Source organism: Lepidochelys olivacea, assembly GCF_965140295.1.
Source record: "Lepidochelys olivacea isolate rLepOli2 genome assembly, chromosome: 8".
NCBI classification, from domain to species: Eukaryota; Metazoa; Chordata; order Testudines; family Cheloniidae; genus Lepidochelys; species Lepidochelys olivacea.
Window position 1 is genome coordinate 13,813,708 of NC_140418.1, and position 23,356 is coordinate 13,837,063.

The 23,356-nt window shown below is 41.8% G+C and overlaps 1 protein-coding gene across 1 annotated transcript in view; it reads left to right on the forward strand.

Annotated features, from left to right (window-relative positions):
• Nucleotides 1-23,356, forward strand: part of FSTL4 (follistatin like 4) — a 490,942-nt gene that overhangs the window by 275,823 nt on the left and 191,763 nt on the right. The window contains exons 6-7 of the mRNA XM_084635901.1: nt 6,718-6,908; nt 15,542-15,662. Coding sequence (XP_084492027.1) covers nt 6,718-6,908; nt 15,542-15,662 — 312 coding nt within the window. The remainder of the gene's footprint in view (nt 1-6,717; nt 6,909-15,541; nt 15,663-23,356) is intronic.

Here is a 23,356-nt window from a genome sequence, read left to right on the forward strand (position 1 = left end):
GCCCTGCCCCCGGGGCAGCAGGGCTCCCCCATCCTGGGATAGTATAGCAATTTTTGTCGTCATGGTGCAATGAAGTTTGAGAACTGCTGCATTACAGGATCCCTGGCCTAGAGAAGGGAAGGGGGTGAGCTAAGGAGTGTGTGTGTGTGTGTGTGTGTGTGTGTGTGTGTGTCCCAGTGAGCATCAGGAAACACACAGAGCCAGAGAGAGCATGCCTTGAGAAGGAAAGTCTGCTTTATACCAACCCAGAGATGGACATGACTGGGTTAGATTAAATGGACCAAAGCCTTCAAGAAAAGTTTAAGAGTGAGGTGAGGGGAAATATGCAATAAACGGTTATTGTTTTTACCATTTTGTGAAAGACTCCTGCAAACAAGCAAAGGTAGGAGCAGCCCAAGGGAGTAGTGAGGGATCACAAGAAGCAGACCTCAGCTGCTTAGCACAGTGTTTCTGGGCTGGAACCCAGAGGAGAGGGTGAGCCTGGGTTCTACCAACCGCTCCAGGAAAGGTGGTATAAGCCTTGTGAATAAAGGGGCAGGGATTACTGAGTTGAGACCAGGCTTGAAGGCCTGCTATAAATTCAAGACATTTTAGATTTTCATTGAACTTTTTATTACCCTGGAAGGGGGGAGACTCTAAGCGACCTGGTCAGAGGGCCAACTTACAGGAAGAGACAAAGCACCAGATGGCCTGAGCTCCTGCCAGCAGAGGGGCGACAAACACAGGAGGGGCACAACAATGAGTATATCTTCTACACCTTCGCTCTGCATGCCTTGTGCCTTTGGGTGAATGACTAAATAATGCTTCCTTGTGAAGCTGCTGCCAGGGTCTGTGTCACTGCAAATTTCTATTGTCACAGGCTTCTGAAGAGAATCTCTTACTGTTGCCAGATGGGGTTGGTAGGTGTCCGGTTTTTGACCAGAACGCCCAGGGCCGCTAAAAGTCTGGTCAATGGGGCTAAGGCAGGTTCCCTAGCTCTGTGTGGCTCCTGGCAGTGGCTTGCATGTCTGGCCCCTAGGCACAGGGTCGGCCAGGGGGCTCTGCACGCTGCCCCCACCCCGAGTGCCGGCTCCACAGTTCCCATTGGCCAGGAACTGCAGCCAATGGGAGCTGTGGGGACAGTGCCTGCAGGCACGGGCAGTGCACTGAGTCCCCTGCCCCTCTGCCTAGGAGCCAGACATGCCAGCCGCTTCTGGGAGCCGCCTGAGATAAGCGCTGCCCAACTGGAGCCCCCGCCTCGAACCCCCTTCCCCAAGTCAGAACCCCCTCCAGTACCCTAAACCCCTGCCCCAACCCTGAACCCTCTCCTGCACCCCTAATCCCCAGCCCCACCCCAAAGCCCACACCCCCAACTGGAGCCCTCACCATATCCATACACCAAACACCAGCCCCAGCCCGCTCCTTCCTGCATCTGGAACCCCAAATTTATGGCCCCACCCCTGGCTGGAGATCTCACCCCCTCCCACATCCCAACTGTCTGCCCCAGCCCAGTAAAAGTGAGTGAGGATGGGGGAGAGCAGGAGGAGGAGGGATGGAGTGAGCAGGGGAGGGGCCTCAGGGCAGGGCGGGACCTCAGGGAAGGGGGCAGGACCAGGGTATATGGTTTTGTGCGATTAGAAAGTTGTCAACCGTATTGCCAAACCCAATAGGGCCTGTTGCATTCATGCAGTTGGGAAATGGGGCACTGGACAGCCAGGTATCCCATTCCAGAGTGGCTGAACTGCATGATTCATGCCCAGAGAGGGGTGAATTTAATTAACCCTATCTCCAAAGTGGTGTTCTCAAGAGGCAATACAAGGAGTCTAAAGCACAGTTTGCCCTGTAACAGTGATATAAGCTATGAAAATGTAATACTGAATTCTTCATTGTAGAAGAAATAATGATAGCTAAGTGGGCGAGGCCTTAAAAATGCAGTTCTGTTTCTTAGATGTCAATATCAAAGATGCCATAGTTTTGTTTGTAAGGATAGGAATTTGCCCCAGTTCCTTTAGTTAAAAATGCCATAATTTCCCCTTTTCCCCAATGATTGTGCAGTTTGCTACTCATTCTGCTGATTGTGATGATAAATGACACTGGTGGTGGTGGTGGTTTGTTCTTATCCTTGTGATCAGTTTGTGCTCTTTTAACCTGGAGGAAAGGATAATGCAGCTATGATGTTGTTCAATAATATTGGTTCTCTTTGGTTAGTACTCAGTAGCGTGACACCATAATACTGTTCAGGGCAGATCTTTGCTGGACAATTCCCCACACTGGACATGGCAGCAGCAGCAGGAGTGGAAGTAAAAGCAACATGATGCTCTTCTAAATGCCTTTTGCTGGATATGATAGGATTTGCAAAGCCTCTGGAAGTTGCTGCTAGTGGCTGTTGCTGACTTTGTCCATCTCTGGTCTCCATTGTGGTTTGTGTTGTGTTTTGGAACTGATCTGTGCTGCAGTTTAAGGGGCTGAGTTTCAAATCCTGTGTGTGCTCAGATCTCTGTAGTACACCATACTTTAGCAAGCACCATGTTGGCGGGGATGGGCTTTTCAAAGGATGAGGCGAGGTGTGGTGAGTTGTTACATTTCCATCTGATAATTACTTGCAGTATCTACAGGAAAAATAGTGATGGGGTGCCACTTAAGACTGTGGCTGCTTGGACCGTGAGGAAGGAGTGGGTAGCAGGTAGAAACCCCTTTACAAAATCCTAGTGATGTATGTGCCACTGAAATTTGTGCACACCCGCATCTTGGTCACAAATGCAGCTCTGATTTTTATACCTGCCCAGCAGTGCACGTAAATAATTGGAAGGGGCACCATGTGGATGAGTGATGGTTGCTGGGTAGGTGTAGGCACAAGCATCATTTAAAAACATGGCAGCAGGTTGAGTAGATGAGACTTCCTTGGGATAGAGAACACATACGGAAGGGTAAAAAATTACATTGGGTCAATAGCTGGTGAGGTTGTGAAGTGAGCTCTCTGCCCAGCAGATCCCTTCCAGCAACCCAGTTATTCAGGAGTCTAATTGCTTAGTGGTATTTATACAACAAATGAAGCATCCAATTAGCTCCAAAGAGTTCCAAAGGCAAGATATGCCAGCCCCCATGGTGTTTGTGTTCAAACACTCATTCCCTGTAAATGTCTGCTCTGCTTCATCTGGCAACATGTTCAGAGCAAGCTCCTGGTATAAGAATGGCACTGTGATACAGTGTTCCCATTCTTTTCGGATTTGATATATCTGATTGCACTGACGCATTATGATAACGTTTCTTTATATACGTATCTGCGCTCTCTTTTTGGCTCAAGTCACAGCATTCATGGCGCTGTGCCACAGCAAATTAATTTTGCAAATAGGGGTGTAATGGCTCAGTGATCTGTTGCCAAATTCCAAGTCATTCTAGGGTGATTAAGTCTAGGCCAGAAAGTTTATGAATTTTAAGATTAATAAATGGGAAAGAAGCATGGTTCGAGCACAGGGACGGGATTCAAGAGTTCTGCCACTGCCTCACTGTCAGAAAGGTGATATCCCTGCTCGTGTAGACGTACTCTTCTTGAGCTGGCGTGCTAACCATGGGAGCGTGGTTACAGTAGGGCAGCAGCGTGGGTTAGCTGCCCCAAGTACGTACCTATGGGGCTCCGGTAGGCGGTTGTACGTGCTGCCACTGCTCCTGCCGCTGCAGCTATGCTACTGTTTTTAGCCTGCCAGCTCCCCAAGAGTCAATGACGGGGTTGTCCTTACCCAGACGCAAAGCACGCAGCTGTGTACGGCACCAGGAAATGCGGGGCGCCAAATTTCCTGGTGCCCGGCGCAGCGGTGTGCTGCTCCAGCCCCTGCCGCACCTCTTGCCCGTGGCCCCGGCCCCGCCCCAGCCCTGCCCCCACTCCCCTGAGGAGTGCAGCAGGGCAGGACCTGCACTCATGGCGGTGGGAAGTGCAGCAACCCAGCGCCAGCCGTGCCACTGGTGAGTGCTGGGGGGTTGGTTCCCCCCGCCCTACAAGCCAGCCCCACCCCCCTCCCTCCCACAGAGACCTGCCCCACCCCCCAGAGACCTGGGGCCCCACATGCAACCCCCCCCCCCGCAGGGGGGAAGGGCTGCGTAGGGCCCCAGAATAGCTGGGGATGGCCCTGGTCAATGATAAAGGCTCATTGAATTCATTGGGAGCAGCAGTTGACCCTTAACTTCTGTGTGCCCCCATGGTAAGATGAGAATGAGAACACTAACCGGCCTCACAAGGACATTGCGAAGCTTCATTAATGAATATTTGTTAAACAGTCTGATATCTCTGAATGAAAGGCATTATAGATGAGTAAAGAGTTGTTATAATTAATTACATACAAAAATTATATTCGAATATTCAAAGCACTCATATGTTAGGTAATGCCAACATTTATATTTCCCATGTGACCTTAACTCTGCCCTCTTATGCACATGCATTATGATATAGTATTTATTTACATGATCCCTTAGTACTTTTACCCCAGGGCCCCTGCCTCAGTGAGTGCAGAGGATGGATGTTCCTCAATGAATGAAGCAGCTATACAATCTTCTTAATGTAGGACCAGACACAGAGTCCACTGAAAGACTTGCATTGACTTCAGTGGGCTTTGAACCAGGTTTTCACTATGTGGATTTATACTTCAGAGACTTCACACCATGCAAACCCTGCCCTGAATGACTAAGGAACTGATTATGACTCTTATGGACAGGGTTGTTTGGGCAAACTCAGTATCAGTATCAACAAATGGCCCACCTATAATAATAAGATAAATTTAAAAAACAGATCTGGAAGCAAACCAGACAGATTTATTTTCCCTACTTGTGATATTCATCTGGAACACTGGAGAGGAAAAAATATGATTGCAGTAGCAAAAGCCAAAAATATATCAGGATAGCAAAACTGTTTGATTACAATGGGTAAGGCAGTTGATTTTTCTCTAACTAAATGTGTGACAGAAAGAAACAGAGATCTAGGTGCCACTCAGAATGGGAATCAGTTGATATGATGTTGGAAAAAGTAAATATAAATAAGCAAAAGAGAAAATTGGCAACCCAGTATTAGCACAACAGGGTAAACAGGTGTGTGTAAATTCAGTTCTCGTTCCTAGATTAAAAGGAGGAAGGGCCAGGAGCTCTGTGGAGATAACAAAAAGGAGAGGGAATTCTTTGCATCGCTCTCCAGCAGTCCTCCTGGTCACTGCAGGAAGTTTGATGACAGGTGTGGAGTGGTCTATATCCATGGGGGGAGAGAGGCCTTCAGAAAATGTAGGGGGTTGACAGAAGGGGAAGAGGGATCCAAAGTATCTTCTTGATATTAGTCTCAGCATGGATCTCTCTAGGACATGGATTGGAAAATGCCACCTGAAGCAATGAAGGTAGGTCCTGCCTGTATGCCTTACATCTAGTCGAATCATGGTATTTTTAGAGGCTCTGAGCACAGAGGTGCCAAAAAATATTCTGAATGGATATGTCCACTGTCAAAGAAATACATCCCACCTTGTAGTATTAATCCAGTTTTGATTGGAGTGGGGACAGATAGGGAAATGCTCCTTATTTCCTCCTGTCTTTTTCTCCCATCAAAGTGACCAATCAAACGATGCAATCTAGCAACAAAGAGGATGGAAAATCTGTCCCTGAAAGAGCCTCTTCTCTATGAAAGAAGATTTACTTTGAGTTATTGTTGTCTTGATGCACCCCAGATCTACCTAAGCAATTTCCGCCTGTGCTAGGAACAGACCCCAAAAAGGACAATAATGGGCCTTAAATTAAAAAGTTTTTTAAAAGCTGATGTCTAGAATTAAACTGAATAAGAACCTCTGTCATAAGCCTCTTAAGTCAGAGTAAGATGCTCTCCAGACTCACACTGAGGGAAGTCATTGGAGAACTGCCTTTCATGCTTTTACAATGCTGCCTCAGTAGGAATTTCTAGGTCATAAACATTGAGTCTTATTCTTTGCTCAAATACACCAATGTCACTCCAGAATAATTACATTGAGGCCACCGTTTTTACTGAAAGCAAAATCTGGCCCTGGACTGGATAGTATCTCAGGGGTTAGCACGATCACTTTCTGCTTCAGTTCCACGCAGGGTGATAGGTACAATCAGTGCCATGAACCCCAGCTGCATTTAGGTCTTTAAGGTTGACACCTTCTATTATTTTCCCGGTGGCCAATTTATCAGCTTGTGATGGATGTAAGGTTCTCTTTTTTGTAGCACGTTGCCAGTGAGATAAAATACTTACTATCACAGTGTGTGTCATGCCTCATTTGCCAAAAAGCCGTACAGTTTTTAGTCAGGGCAATGCCACCATTTACATGGTGCAGAGCTCTAGAGTGGCATTTATTTATGATCATAAAGTGTTGTAAACTCAGGCTTGCTAGAATTTATTTTTCCTTATCATTGGGTGTCTGTATTTATTTTATAAGTGTTGTTAAGGAATATATAGTAGGAATATAATCTAATATGGGTGGAGATTATTAGGCGTAATGTAGCTGCTAATCAGAACTTTGTTATCTGTATGGGAACATGTTTAAGAGCTTCCTTGAGGTAGGATTTATTAAAAATGCTAGCTATTACAACAGGGAATGACTATAGGATCTCCTTAAAGCATAGCATCTGAGAGCTAATGTCTGCACAGACAGACTGTCTTTGATTGTGCCTTACTTTTCCCTTTAGAAGTTCAGTCCTTTACACAGATCAAGGTAAAAATACATGGTCAAGTAATACAATCTTATGTTTTAGGTGACACTTGCACAATGGCAGACTACAGTCGTCTTAAAAGCATACTCCTGGACCTTCAAGCTCATCACCACAGCCAGCTGAGCAGCCCTGTAGAGGACAGAACATCCCAGAAGCGCTTGTTAGTTGAAGACATGTTTAAGTACTTGGATATAAACAGTGACGGGCACCTCAGCAGCTCTGAACTGGCTCAGGTGGGTTTATCGTTCAATGAAAATTGGATTATGAAATGGATTGCATTTTTCATTCAAAGTGTAAATTGAATATAACACAGCCAAATTCTTGTGAGAATAGTTGTGTGTAACTGTTTGTCTAACATTAGGTGAAGGAAGAAAATTCTACTGTAGTATATAAAAGGTCTTTTCCCCTCCTCCCTTGGGAGACCGAGGCATTTTCTCAAGCAGTTTAGGATACTTTACAAAGAAAAATATGGCAGTTTATCCAGGTCTCTCACCATCCCCTCCAAAAATAAATCCCTCGCTATTTACAATCATTCCTTAAATTCTTCCAGTTTGCTGACAAATATAGACTTAATTTGCATTTAAAAATAGATTTAAATTAGAAAATGAAGCTTGCCCCTCCACCACCTTCCAAACACTGCATTAGTGTTACAGTAAGTTTAAAATATTTGAACAGCTTTGTTCCCCCCACATCTCTTTGCAGTTACTGAAGTGTTGATTATTGAACATAATAAAATGAGAGAAGATGCAGAGTCTGCAAAAATAATAATCTTTAATTACCAACATGCTATGCTGTTTGAATTAATCTAATTGGTAAAGTTAACCAAACATGGAGCACTGAGAGTTGAACTGATTTCCATGTGTACTCAAGGTGCAATCAGTTTCCAGCAGGTGCCAGAATGGAGGTACTGAGAGAGTCCTGACCATGGAGGTTACCCTGACCTGAGCTTGGTACCCTATGTACCAGCAAGAAGGATTTATATACTCTGTGTTCCTTTCGCCAAAGCTTGCTGGCTGCTGGCTATGAAGCAAGAAGAGGAAGGCAATCACACTACACAACACACAGCATTAGATACATCACATGTTCTGTGCCGGAACACCATCACCCGCTAAACATGTAAAGGATCTCCAGGCAGCCTGGGCCCCAGAGGTGTAGTATGTCAGCTCACAATGGATGGATGTGCCCTAGCACTCACCTACCATGCCTCAGCCATGGATAAATAGTCCCAGCCATAGACTAAATGGTGAAGGTGGCTATCCTTTGGAGCAGAGAAGCATAACTTCTCAAAGTGACAAATTAGCTCCTGGCTATGGGTCAAATAGCTGCATCCAAGCCAGTGACCCTGCTTGCTGCAGGTTTCTGTACCAGTTAGTCATTTGGCTGGCTGGGATGAGAGAGTGGGATTGGCCAATGCACAAACCCCTCCCACTTAAACCCACTGCCGGCAGGAAGCTTGTCTCCCGAGTCTTAAGTCCTGCTGTGATGCAGGAGTGGCAGACAGAGGATGCTAGTGGGAGACTAGTGGTGGTGTGGATGTGATGGTCACTTGTCATAGACACTGGAGTAGTTGCGTTTGTATCCTCAGAGCAGCCCATTTTGGGGACATTGCTGCTCCCGCCCTCCCCCCCCCAATCCAGGAAAAGGGGAGAAAAGTTGTTTGTGTGTTCGTAGACTTTTAGCAGGGCATTGCCTGTCAAAAAAACTGGGGTTGGGATTTTAGGAGCTCCAGTGTTAGAAAAGTGTTCAGAGAGTAAATAGTTGCATTCTGAATGGAAGGTGAGCATCTTCCGAAGAATTGTTAAAGAATAAGAATTCTCTGCTGTAAAGTTGGATTTGAGTGCATCATAGAATGTTAAATGATAGCCATGGGCCGTGGACAGAAGTGAGTTTGAAAAAGCCCACAGGGGAGCAAGCTACAGAAAACAATAACAGTTCCACAGGTCTCTTAGCACGTTTGTCTCAGCTCACCTAATTAAAACCACAAGAGAATTTTAAAATTAGGGAAACAAACTCAGAATGTTTGTAATTAATTATCTGTATATATTTACTATTCTATTATGCTTTACATGAGAATAATTAGAAGCAAATGGCTCTTAGGAAGCCACTTCAGTTGCAAAAGTTAGCATTTTATCACTTCGCTCTAGATAAGTATCTCTAGTTCTCACTCTTCTGGGTAAGCATGTATGCTTTCAGCTTTATCATGAAAGTGAATCGACTAGACAAATGGCAGGCTAGCAAGCTTACTCCTCTTATGAGTTTATTAGTAGGTAGAACAGTTTCCTGTAGCTTTAATCCTAATGCAGTTGACATGACATAAGATTAGACAATTCAAGGTGTCAGAGTAAATTTTCTTAGATCTCATAGCTATGAATATATAAAGTAGCTGATCTAAATATGATATTTTTTTTTAAGGAAAGGTGATGGATGTAAGACAATATCTTTATTTTACGCAGGCTGACACTTGATTGTCTGTTCTACTCTCATATTTCATTCTCCATTTATGTGACGCTTATTCCATCAGGACATTAAAACTGAACTTGCACTGAAAAAAGGTTTAGCCATTTATAGTTATTAGATCACACAGTGTAACCTCATTTGCTCCATATTTCTAGGGAAAAAAATAGAAGGCAAAACTCAATGAGCTAGTTTTTTGCGTAGGGTTTGGTTTATAATTAAGAATTAAGAAGAAGTACTATTTCAGTGAGGAAGCAGCAAGGTCTAGTCAGCACAAGAGTGGAAGTTGGAAGCTCCTGAGTTTTAAAATCAGCTCTAGCGTTAATATGCTGGGCAGCTTTGGGCAAGTTGCTATGGGTTTGATTTTCCAGGGTGCTGCGTATCCACATCTCCCAGAGGAGAACACGCTTAGGCCTTGTCTATGCTTGATAGTAGCAGATGTAGTATGTATTCACCCGCACTGCAACTGGAAGTGTGACTGCAGCTCAGGTTGCCGTAACTGTACTGGCTTGAATCTAGCCAGCACGCCCCAAAATAACAGTAAAGATGCCGTGGCCCAGACCCTTAGCACAGGCTGACACTATGAGTATGGATCCAAGGTTCTGGGGGGGCTTATACAGCCCATGCTGACCCTTGTGCTGCTATGTCTTCCTAGCTATTTTTAGCCATGCTATCTAAATCATAGCTAGAATGGGTATGCCTATCCAAGTTGCAATCAAACCTTCAGTTGCAGCATCGATATAACCTTATACTTATATACCAGAATAGTTTATTCTTTTTCAGTGACATGAAATAATCTGTACTATAACTGCACTGCATATACACTAGGGATTTTACCAGCATAACTATGTCTGTTAAAAAATCATACCCCTAACTGACGGAATTATGCCAATAAACCTTTTTCAATATAGACCAGGCCTTATGGTAATCTTTGGTCCTTGTGTATCAGTTACAGTGGTACCTAGGCATTCTCTTACCCAGTGTCCTCTTCACCCCTCCCTATTGTTTACAAATGACTGGCAACAGATGAAGCAAGAGAGAAAAGATCTAGAGCGCTGGTAGTGGAAGTCTGGTGCTGAAATGGACTCCTGGCATTGCAACAATGCTTTTAAAGTTATTTTTAACTCTCATGCCATCGCTGACTTGCAGGGTATGCTACGTGGCCAGTTTCTTTCCCAGGGATTTCGTAGGGAGGGATCTATTTAAATTTCCCTACTTTGTGAACTCAACTAATTTGCCTGCTTTGCTACGTAGGTTGGTGTTTGATCTGAGCTGGGTCTTTTAATTTGTAAGAGTTTTAAATCCGAAACTCCAAAGACGGGCGCTTTGCTGCAAAGCAGAAGCGGTAAATAAAATAAATGTGGTGCTGTGGGAGATACTGTGATCGCATTGTCGGTGGCCAGCACAGAAGTTGGTACTTCTTGTTTCCTTTCATTTATTTAAAAGGGAAAATAGGCTGCAGGGAATCACAATCTCACCTGCTATGGTAGAGCGGCAAGGTAGAGGCACTGCTGTAAAAACCAGGCTCGTTTGTTAAGTTGATTGTCAGGATTAAAGGCTACATTGTAGCATTTAGGCATAGCCCTTCTCCGGGGGCAATGTGCAGCAGCACTGTCCCAGGAGGAGCAGTGGAGGCAGAATGCGTCCCAGAGCCCTGCAGTGTGGAAGGAATGCAGCCTCTTGGAGGAGTGCAGCATACAACTCCTAGAGCCTCCAGCCAACTCCACTGGTCATCCACTCCCACCGCCTCATCGACTCTCTTCTCATCCCCTCCTGCTTTGGAGCATCATCCATCCATGAGGAGCATTACCTGTGCATTGTACTTCTGCAAGTCTCTTATATAAACTCCGCAAGGGGGATGGCTCCTTATTCCATCCCACTCCCACCATGCACTCATGTAAGGGCTAGACAGAAACCAGCCTTAAGAGGAGGGAGAATAACTTTGCCAGTTTGTTTATTAAATTCAAATCAAACAATTCTTGTTCAGTGAGAGAAGATCCTTGGAAATAAAAAATGAAGAAGTATGGTCACATTTTCTCCTTTTAGGGCCTAATCCGACTCCAGCCATAGTCAATGGAATGACGCTACTGAAGTTTCCTTCTGAGCTCATTACGGTGAAATATCACAAAAACTTCAGAGTTGTGGATATACAAAGCTATTAACAACTGTGGTAACTGGAATGTTATTTCCATTTAAAACTCCAATGTATTTTAAAGTCATTTTCATAAATCTACTGAATACATTGCAGCTAACACGGGTTATTTTTTTTCTTCTGACATGAAATCAAAGGAGCTAGTAAAAACTTGTCAGTCATATGAAAAGTTAATACATTTTCAATATAAAAGAAGACAGGGAAATTTCTATCTTTAGAAGATTGAGCTCTGAAGTTATGGTTGATCTCACTTTTATTGAACATTTTTACTTGCTAGGTGAAGGGTCATTTTTTTAGCATTATTACTTCAAATTGCCTTTAATACAATAAGGCCAAGACTAAAATTGTAAATAAAAGAAAGATTCTTAAAGATTTTTCTGCCCTGAATATTCTACATTTCAGCAGTTTTCTTTATACTCTCTTATAAATTGAAAGATCCTGTCGTTTACATTATACTTAATTTTAATTACGAATCTTTGAATTAAGTGTTTGCTAAAGCTCTGACCATATATATAGAATGGAATGTGTAAAGGGTTTATATATATTCTAAAGAAACAACTGTCAGAGGTAAAACATATGTTGAGAAATAAGTGTATAGTACATATGCTTTTGGCTGGTGTCTATACTAGTCATAAAGACAAGTAATATAATTTTGTCCATATCTAAGAGGGCTACATAATCTATTTTATGTCTAGGATTATTTTTACCTTTAAGTTTTCCATGTTGAATATTTTGGATATACTTGCAAGGAGATATTATTTCATTAGAGAAAAGATGTCCAGCTCTGTTCTCATCACATGAAGCGCTGTGGAGAGATCATTTCAAGTCACCTAAAGATGGCACTTCGTTAAATAGAGTTTGAGTAGTACATAAAGGGCACTTTCAACTAGTATAAATAAAACATTTTGGGGGGGGGCGTATTTTTGGAAAATGCTGATTTGTGGAAACTGAATTTTTGGTGGAAATGTATCACTCTCAACTAAACTTTTGTTGGGAAGGTTCCTCAGCATGCCATTTCCTGTCAAAACCAGAGAGAGCGCCAGCCCTCGGAATAGTTTCATAGACTTTAAAGCTAGAAGAGACCATCATGATCATCTAGTCTGACCTCCTGCATGTTGCAGACCACAAAACCTCCCCCACCTATTCCAGTAATGGGCCCATAATCTCTGTCTGAGTTATTGAAGTCCTCAAATCATGATTTAAAGGAGAGGTGGGGAACCTACAGCTCATGGGCAGGTTCATTTTCATCCATCCTGTGGGCCACACACATTCAACTCACCTGCCCGGGGGCGGGCAGGGGAGGTAGGGGTGGGATGGACTACTCAGGGCTGCCCCCCACAGCAGGGCAAGCCGGTGCCTGCGGGGCTGGAGCTGTGAATGCGGGCTCACCCCACTATGGGCGGGAAGCCCCGAGCCTTCGTTCCCCCCCAGGCAGGTGAGTTGAACATGTGTGGCCCGCCACTGATGTATATATATATATATATATTTTGGTGGGTCAATGGCCCCTGATACAAAAAAGTTTCCCCACCGTTGGTTTAAAGACTTCCAGTTACACACAATCTGCTATTTACTCTAGTTCAAACCAACAAGTGACCTGTCTCCCATGCTGCAGAGGAAGGCAAAAAAGCCCCAAGGCTCTGCTAATCTGACTAGGGTGAATATTCCTTCCTGACCTCAAATATGGTGATCAGTTACACTCTGACCATGAGGGTGAGACCTGCCAGCCAGACACCTGAGAGAGAATTCTCTGTAGTGACTGACAGCCCTTCCCATCTAGCGTCCCATCACCAGCCACTGGGGATATTTGCTACTAGCAGCCACAGATCTGCCTATTGATGGCCTGTTTATATCCATTTTTTTGTGTGCCAACATTGTCCCATAATTTACATAACTCTTCTCCCTTCCCAACCTTTTATCTTTCTGATGTATGTATAGAGAGCAATCATATCTCCCCTCATCCTTCATTTTGTTAGGCTAAATAAGCCAAGCTCTTTAAGTCTCCTCTCATAAGATAGGTTCTCCAATCTCCTAATGCACTGTAGCACAACTTTTACTGGCAAAAGATTTCATTTTCATGTTAACACACCGCATGCTGCACAAATATCCTATGTTGAATCTTATTATAAAGCAAATATGGTAATTTCTTCCCATTGTGTTTAGGATTCTTCTTCCTGCAGCAGGCCCATAACCTCTATTAATCTTAAGCAAATGTCTACACCTTAAATTTGATTTTTCATGGTTGGGAAATATTGAAAAGAAAGACCAATAACTGTACTTTGAGTTCAAGAGAAAATGCAGCATTCACTGACGTTGCTTGATCCACATATTGTGAGCAGTTGATGCTTTCACATCATATAGACATATTGTAAATTGCTGCAAGGCTAGATTACTTTATAACGAAGGGTTGGAGGACATGCCTTTTTTATTTCTTTCTTCCAAGTTTAGAGGTCCACACATGTCACAAGAGAGAATGTTCCTGAAACAACTGAGGGTAAAAGAGTTCAGTGAGTCGGTAATAACTATCAGAAAAAGCCAAAGGAATAACAACTAAAATATGAATTTACTCAAGTGATATAAAGCATATACATTCCATTTATGACATTTAATTCCTTTTTATTAATATACTGAGATGGTGATATTACATTGACATGAGTTAGCGTTTGTGGGCTTCATTTCTTCAGCTAGTCCCCCAAATAGAAAAGGAGGACTTGTGGCACCTTAGAGACTAACAAATTTATTGAGCATAATCTTTCGTGAGCTACAGCTCGCTTCACCGATGAAGTGAGCTGTAGCTCACGAAAGCTTATGCTCAATTAAATTGGTTAGTCTCTAAGATGCCACAAGTCCTCCTTTTCTTTTTGCGAATACAGACTAACATGGCTGCTACTCTGAAACCAGTCCCCCAAATACTAACCAAATTTATTAACAAACAAAAATCTTTCTAAGGGACCTGATCCTGCAAGCAGATGCCCTGCAGAGGACTCCAGCAACTGTGCAGAGCCACAATGAGTTTAATGCATCCGTACAGAGGTAAAGGTGCAGTGTTGGGGTCTAAGTTCTCCTTCTCCTCTGAGTCCCCCAGGTTGCAAATGTTTGTTTCCTGTAGCCTGATTCTGTCCCCATTGATTTCAAGGGGTGCAGTATTGGCAGTTGAGTTCATAAGTTTCTTTGGGGAAGGGATCTTTGGTAAAATTTTCAAAAGTGCCTGAATCATGTAGGAGCAGTGGGTACGTCTATACGGGGATAAAAAAACACCTCACAGGCTTCAGGTTGCAGCGCTGAAAAATCACTGTGTAGACTTTAGGGCGGGAGCCTGGGCCCCTGAGAGGGTGGATGGTCCCAGAGCTCAAGCTCCAGCCCAAGCCCAAATGTCTACACAGCATCTTTTATCCCTGCAGCCTGAACCCCATGCACCTGACCTGGGTCAGCCATGGCCCTGCCACAGGGCTTTTATCCCTGTGCAGACATACCCTTAGGCACACAGGAGAGTCAACTGGACTTAGGGTCCGACATGCAGAAATTACTTTTGGAAATGTTCCCCTTAGTGACATAAGGGGAGATTGTCAAAGGAACAAATGGCAGTTAAGTGCCCGACTGCCACTGAGTTTGAAAATCTCCCCCTCAGTGACTATAAGTGACTTAGATGCTTTTGAAAATGAGACTTAAGCCTCATAAGTGAATTGAACACTTTAAATAAAATTAGCCCCTATTTCTATTCATGCAGCAATAAACTAGAAGTGGCCTGTGCTTTAGCCCCCTACGCTAATATACTGTAAATAGCAAAGAAACAATGTCATCTGTGCCAGGTGCAACTGTTCGAAACAAGTTCATCAGAGGACAGGTATTATCCTAAAATATTACCCTTGTATCTTACATTTCATGGAGTCTTCAGTAACAAATTAATTCACTTCACCAGCTGGAATATCTGGGTGCAAGAATTATACTGCTAAGAAAAAAAGTCACAGTTATGATAAGCCCTGTTCTACACCCATGCTGATAAGGAATGGCTGACATCCTAGACCCCTCAACAGTCAATTCACAACCAGTTGCCTCATAAATTACAATAGATGGCTGCAAAAAATTTCAGATAGGACTGTAAAGATGAAAAACAGGAAAATAAAAATACCTGCATTGATTTCAAGAATTTACACCATTCTCAGTTTTTGGGGCATATCATTTTTATTTGTTGAAATGGTAAATTTTCTTTCAAAATTACAATGTGTCGCAACTCAGCATTAGTATAACTTTCTGTTCCCGCAGCTAATGGAGAAAGAAGCTGTAGAGGATGATTTCTTGGATTGCACGCTGGAAGATCTTCTCCGATTTGATGATTACAACAATGATGGTTACTTAACCCTGCAAGAACTCTATACTGCATTCCGTAAGTCATGATGCTCTTCCCCCCTCTCCTTTGCAATGACAAAATGTGGCTTACAGTCCAGGTGTTATATGAATATCCTTTAGGACAATGTTCTGTCTCCAGAAATGTGTGTATGAAATAGCTGTTTTCATTTTGAACTTTCCATCATATGTGTATGCGGGGGGGGGGGGGGGCGGTGTCAGCATTGGCGGGGGATTGTTTCCTTAAGGTAAGGTGTGCTTACCAGGAAATAACTGAATTTTATGGATTTGATAAAGAGATACAGGCAATGGACTATTTTGTTGGCTTTCATTGTGCTTCTTGTTAATGGCATTTAAAAGATATTGCTGGATTACTGGAAATGTAAGTAGAACATGTATGTAGTCTTTAGGAAGCCAGAAGGAACAGTGCTTGTAGGATTTGCCACTGAATTTTCTCAAGAACTTTTTTCAGGAAACCTGGCTAACCACAGAGTGAGAATAGCTGTTATTTTAGGGGTGAGAAAAGTAAGGCTTTTCCCCTGCCTCTTCTGCCTGAATTCAATACCTTTTATTTCCACCTTTGCTAATGAATTGCCGTGTGATCTTGGGACAAATCTCTGTACCTGTTTAACCATTCGCAACATGTATACTGGCTCTGATTCAGCAAGGTGTACTTAAGCAGTGCGCAACTTTAAGCTCTTGAGTTATCAATTATTTGCCTGGGTTGGTAAGTTTTATGGATTCTTCTTTGAGTAATTAACAGTATCCATTATGAATCATGTATTGGTACTTCAAAGCTCACCCTTCTGATTTCTACCAAAAATAATAACACTTTTTGTGCTTAGACAAAGCTTGTTTATCTGAGTATGTTAAAGGCTTTACAAACATTAATGAAGTTTCACGCCCTCCCTCTGAAGGGTAGATATTATGGCCCTTATTTCAGCAAGATATGTCTGTATATGCATAACTTGAAGCATGTAGGTAGTGCTCCTGAAATCAGTGGAACTAGGGGCATTTCCAACAGGATTCTGACCTTGTCAGTTTAACATTTGTAAGATAAAAATGATTTCAGCGGGTGCTTCTGCCTCTTATTCCTCTTTACAAACTACAGAACTGCAAAGTAAAAGCTCAATACTACCTCCCCCCCCCTTACTCACATTAAACATAGTACCTTGCTCCATGAGTGGTCCCAATGACTACTCATAGAATTAAATTCTATGCTCATCATAAGTAAGGGCAGCAGAAGTGGGCTCTGAGTCACTTGACATCTCCTGAAATAGCATGCTAATGTTCAGTATTATTTGTCCACCTAGAGTAATAAGGCAAATGGAATCACCTTAGAATTGCTGCTTCCACAGATACTCATCTTTTCTAAAGTGAGTGGCTTCTGTTATGTTCATTTCAAGTTTTAAATTAAAAAAGGTTTGGGATAATAATTTTTAAAGTGCTCTAAAATTAGTCCCAGCTGGCACCTTGGACCTGTTTTAAACCACATATGCATTTAATTCATCAACTCATGCTGCAAATAATAGATATGCAATAAAACATAAAACCTTGTACATTAAGAAGACTATAAAGTGAATTAACCCAGCTATAAAGACTTGACATGCAGTTACTTGGGAGCATATCTGGATCAATGGGTTTTCAAAGTCACAGGAACCCTAAGCTAAATTCTAATATTGCTTTAAATGGATTTGTAGTTCAGTGAATTTTAAATAGGTAATGAAAATCAGACAGGTGTGAGATACTACCTAAAAAACAGTCAGTAATTGATAAGTATTCAAAAATGTCTGTAGTATTACTTCTTGGTTTTCTTTAAGATATTTCAAAAGAACTTACTGTGGAAAAAAATATTCTCCATCCAAACAACAAAATTAGCCCATTTTATGACTTTATTCTCCATTTTGGATTTCCCCAAATAACCTGCTTTTATTAGGATAAGTTAATGGTTTGTCAGCATCCTGAATTAGAAAGTGGGATGGTTTATGTATCTGTAGAAACTTTGCAGCTTTTGTAAGTAAAAAGAAAATCCTGGTTAAAGTACAACTTTTCCTGGGAAATGTATTTTATTAATATGATCTTGTAGAATGCATTTCAAAAATGTTTGCTCTTCACATAGTTGTCTTAGGTGCATAGTTTGGTTTTGTAATCTTTGCGTGTCTGAACTTTGTGTTAATCACTTCATTATGAGCCAGAATGTCAGTAATCCAAGCCAAAGTGCTGCTTTTAAAGGTACAACGTCCTCCCATCTTTTTCATAGGTGTGACCCAGTGCATTGGCATCTCTCTTGCTCAGATCCATATGAATTAAGTCAATCACTTTTGAATGATGGCAATAGGCTTGCAAAGATGGCTGTTCAACGGACTGTGAAATCTAATTATCAGAATTCAATGACATCATAAAGTCTGAATCAAATTTACCCTTCCCCAAAATTGTTCCGTTAAATTTGTCCCAATGCACCATATACCTGTAGAATGCTCTAATCCAAGGGAGGTACAAAGATGACCTTGATGGTTTGAAGAATTGAACTCTCCACTGTGTCACTCTTTTGTTGCTTTTAAAATCATAGTTCATTTTAAAAACTCCCATGGCATTTCTGTAAGAGCTACAAAATTGTCGGTCTGCCTCTCTCATGCTTGCTTGGTAGCTTTCTCTCTCTCCCTTCCTCCCCACTCTGCTGTCCAGAAAGCATTTTTAACATTATGATATGCTGATCAGTTGTAAATGAATGCACCAGAGTAATTGCATAACTTATCTTTCCTGAAAAGTGGAATGGTTCTGGTTTCAAGCTACTAGTATCTAATAGGTACTAATTTAACAGATGTTTTAAATAAACTATTTACATACAAGTGTTGAGTTAACTCTCACTTTTGGATTATGGGCAAAATAATGGATATCTCACTTTGTCTCTAAATGAATCATTCTATTCTGCTTTTCTGAAAGATACGTTGTCCTTTTAATTAATCCTCTGAGTACAATCCCTCTGAGTTTGTTTGCATTCATGTAAATTGCTCTAAATAGCTGTTAGCAAGGCAGAAAAATGCTTAATATTTAAATTCTTCCTGATCATACATAAATAACATGTCAAGCAGTATAAATATTTTCCTGGTGGGTCTTGCAAGAAGAGCAAATTGTGGGTGTCTTCCAATCTCTGATTATTGAACCTTATCAGACATCCAGGCTCAAGAGACATAGTGAAAAAAATCCCAGCTGTAACTTGATTATTTCAAGATGTCCACATCCCAGGAAATGTGAAGAACGCTGGTTAGGTGCTAGGTTGGCTGTTTTATGTGTTTGTCTGCTTCTTACTTTCTATCTTTCTTTCATAAAACTCAACAAATGAATAACAAGTAGTAATAGGCCTAGCTGTTGTAAGAACTAGAGCAGAGAAAACATCTAATTAATAAGCATGGAAACAATCTAGTAATTTGGCAAGCATGTTACTCAGCTGAGTAGGATGTTGAACATGCCCAGATGAGTGATTTTTGGGTAGTTCTTCAGGAACTGTGTCAGACTGGAAGTAATTAAAATTAGGTATGTCATTGCTGGCCTTACCTTTGTCATTCCCAAATGAGAGAGTAGAAGGTTGGCAGATGCAAAACTGTCTGGGAAAACTCTAGCTCTATATTATAACATCAGTGTGGACAGGTCAATTAGTAATACAAATATGACAAAGACAAGGAAAACATGTATTCAGTCAAAATTGCTTTGTCTTGTCAATATTGCTTTAGTTAATAAGAGGTTATTAACAGTGAGATAGAAATCATTAGCTCATTAGGGTTTTTCAAACTGACATTCATTTTTGACAGCTTGGCTTTGCATTTCATTAGATTATAGGAAAGCAAAAAACAGCCCTTTAGAGATTGCTTTGACTATCCTAAAACAGTTCCACTATTGCTGGTAGGTCACACTGGGTTTAGAGAGCTTTTGATTGAAGTTGCTCGATACAGTATGAATATGTCACGAGATCAGGTCAGAAATTATGACACAAGATAATTTCCAAATCTCAAAGCACTTATGGCTCTCAAAGGTTGCCTTCTGTGCCCTATGCTTGTCATTGGGCATTGTCAAAGTGGAGCCCTGGGAAAGCCTGCTATATAATAGTTTTTCTAGTACATGAATAGTGAGATTTTGAGATACTTGATGCTCTATCTAGGAAAAAAGGATTTGAATGAATACTTTTCAAAAGAAAAAAGTGAAATACTTGCTGTTCAGTCAATGCATTGATCATTCTTATCATATTTCAAAACATTTTACATATAAACACTTTATAGAGAGAGATACATATATCTCTAAGTACATCCACATTAAATGCACAGCTGTAGTTTGGGAGGAACAATCATTGCAGGAGAATGAACGAAGAACAAATTGCAGACAAGATCAGACTATTTTAAAGTATAAACTAGTGGCAGTAGGGCAGGAAAAAAGGGGGGAACAAATAGGAACCCTCTTGTCTATAAATGTAAAAATGTTTCTCATTCTGACTCTCATTCCCATGCTTTGTTTTGAAAATCAGTTTTGAATTTTTCCCCCCGTCCTTTCTGGTTCTAATTCAGTTCTAAAACTCTAATTCTTCACGCATCCCTAATGTGAATTAAAAATGCACAAGGGAGGGTGTGTTTGCCAATGGAATGAACAAGTTTCCTTGGGCGAAATTTGGGAATGCTTTCAAATTCTGAGCTTGTACACGCAAATTAGATCAATACAAATCTTATACATTGTGACAACATGATTTGTCTGTGGATGAACAGGGAGTCTCATGAAGTAACTGTTATACAGAATCACCAAGAAGTTTTTAGAGTTGGTAAATTTTATTTATTTTAACTATTTTAAGATTTGTGGGGTCAAAAATTTTTGGACAAAATTTGCAGTCAAAACCAGAGACTTTGATGTAAGAACCAATTTTGATGCTCTGTATCAGTTTGACTGTTTTCTCTTACTCTACAATATCAACTGCACACTAGTGCCAATGTATTTATATGTCAACTGCAAAAGCATAGTAATTTTTCCAAATACCTTTCATTTCAAAAGATACCAGCTGGAAAATGTTAGTGGACTTAATACATAATGATTGGAGAAAACGAACTAATTACAAGTTGGTATTGGAAATCTATTGTGTACAAATTGCAAAGAAAACTCATTAAAATACAGTGCTTTGGTAATTTAAAAATGCTCTTCGGGGACATTGATTTGTTATCTCTGTTTTTAGATGTAAGAATTTCCAGTGTTGAGTAAAATAAGTGTTTCAAAGGTGACGTAGTCAAATGTCTTCATACACTCTTGCAAGATTGGAATATCTAAATATTTATATATGTGTATGGGTGACTCACTGATGCATAAAACTGGCTGAACGCTATATCCCAAATAATTATTTGATTCATACCAGCAGAGTTCATTGAAGAAATTTTGCACATGCAAATAATAGTATTTTCAATTACTTATGGATGCAAAATTGCATCAGTAAAATTAAATGTAAACACAGTTACTTGTGGGCCCATATGATAGGATCCAGATCTAACCCTAACTACACATTTGTACCTGCGTATTCAAGTAGTTAGAGGTCTGTTATAATTTGCATTAGCCGTGAGTGCAAAATTATAGGCACAATTATTTGCTGGCACAATTTTCTTTCTGCAGAAGTGGAGGCTCTTTCTAAAATTCAGACCCTAAAATGTTCGAGTTTTCTAAAATTTTTGCTGAAATTATCTGTTTTGCTAAGGATTTTGAGAGGACAAATGTGAGAAATGGTTAATCTATCCTGTAAAAGCATTTTTGGATACTATACATAAAAATGGGGCCGGGGAGGGGGGAGGCAGAGGCTGTTTTAAGAAACCTGCTTTTCCACTAAGGGGTCTTAGAGATAATAAATATATGGGAGGTGTACAGTTTTATATACTACTTAGAAGGATAAAATGGCAACACGTGTACCAAAGCATTTTGGACAGAAGGAATGTTTGCCCAAGTGGACCATCTTGGGTTTTGGTGTATTAAGTACTGAAGAGAATACCTTCTTTATTTTATTTCTTTGCCACCGTTTTTTCGTATGTTTTCTTTCTTCTGTGCCTTTTATCTCATTTAATAATTATTAGGGGGTGTACTGGAACTTGTGCTGCTGTTCTACCTGGCAGATAGGGTTGAATAACAGGGAGCAGTGCAGGGGGACTATGAAGGTGGAGAGGGAAGAGAACCTGAGTTACTGCAGAACTAGTTCCATGGCTGTAATGGCCATTCCTCCAGGGTGACAGGAGCAATAAAGCTGTGGTAGCAGCTCCTCTCTGGCCTGCAGAGGAGGATTTCTCTCCCAGAACACCTCAGCAAACTGTATGGCTTCTCAGGCTTTATGATGACACTGGGATTTGGCCCCAAGAGCAGGTTTTGCTGTACGCATTGGTTTTCAAACTCGGGGACACAGTGAGACTATCAGGGAGATGTGGGGCTGCAGCTGGCCAGGTGGCCAGGCGGGGCAGCAGTGGGGAGAGCTAGCAGGGAGTCCACAGCTGTTGGAGGAGAAGGGGCACAGCAGCAGCAGCAGCCTGTTGTGTTGCTCTCCCTCGCCGTGAGTGCTAGGGACTCCCTGTACACTCCTTGCTGCTGCCCTGCGCTGGGCACCCGGCCAGCCACAGCCCTATGGATTTTAAACCCCTCCAGAGCACCAAGCTCTACACAAGGGGAAGGGAAGGCAAGGAGGAGCCCAGTCCACTTTGCACAGTTCTGGGCTCCTCCAGAGATAGAGCAAGCCGGATCTTACTGCCACCCTGGGCTTGAGCCACCAGCTCCCCTTGATGAGTCACTCTCTGCCCCAGACGGGCAGGAGTTCCTGGGGGGAGGGGGCTGTTACATGGTTCCCATAGAGAAGGGGAGGCACAGCAAAAAAAAAGCTTGGGAACCTCTGCTGTAGTGTCTGTAATGTGTCATTTTTAAACATGTGTCCTCTTGATTCCCAGTGTCCACAGCTTCAAAGGGAAAGTGATGCGCAACATGTAGAAAGAAATGTCTCCTGCGGTGTGTACTGCCACATTTCTGAAGCTATGCTGAAATCCTATTATGTGTATCATACATCAGCTGTATTTTTGTTATATTCATGCAAACTGACAAATAGTCACAGCACCTCCTATTTTAAGCCATATTCAGATCCTGTAATCAACGGACTGATATCCATGCAACATTAATGGAAATTTGATGCTTAGAGAGAGAATTTTTCATCTACCTAGTAAGCTAAGGTCACAAATCTGATACACTAAAAGATATTACCGCGCCCACCCAGTCTCTCTAATATCCTGAGACCATCACGGCTACAACAACACTGCATACTTGCATCTTTTAGCTGTCATTCAGTTTGCCACACAAACCTGAATTATTTGTTACAAAAGACCTTAGATACACTCCTGAATACTGACAAGCATTAAGAACAGCCACCTTCTTCATGGCTATTTGAAGCATGGCACAAGTATGAAGCAGTTTTCATCTCTTGGCATTAAAACTTCCAAACGATTTCTAGAGAGAAATGAACCTGGAGAGGGAAGGGGTAAAAAGGAAAACTCCCATGGTGAAACAGGGTGAAATGGAGTAGAGTGGGGTAGGGAAATAACAATAATAAAATTATTGTGCCAAAAAGAGCAAAGAGGGTGAGAGTGAAAACTTCATCCACAAACATCAAAATAGATCCTTGTTTTAATATACTGTGTGTGTGTGAGAGAGAGAGAGAGTGTGTGTGTGTATGTATATATATTTATA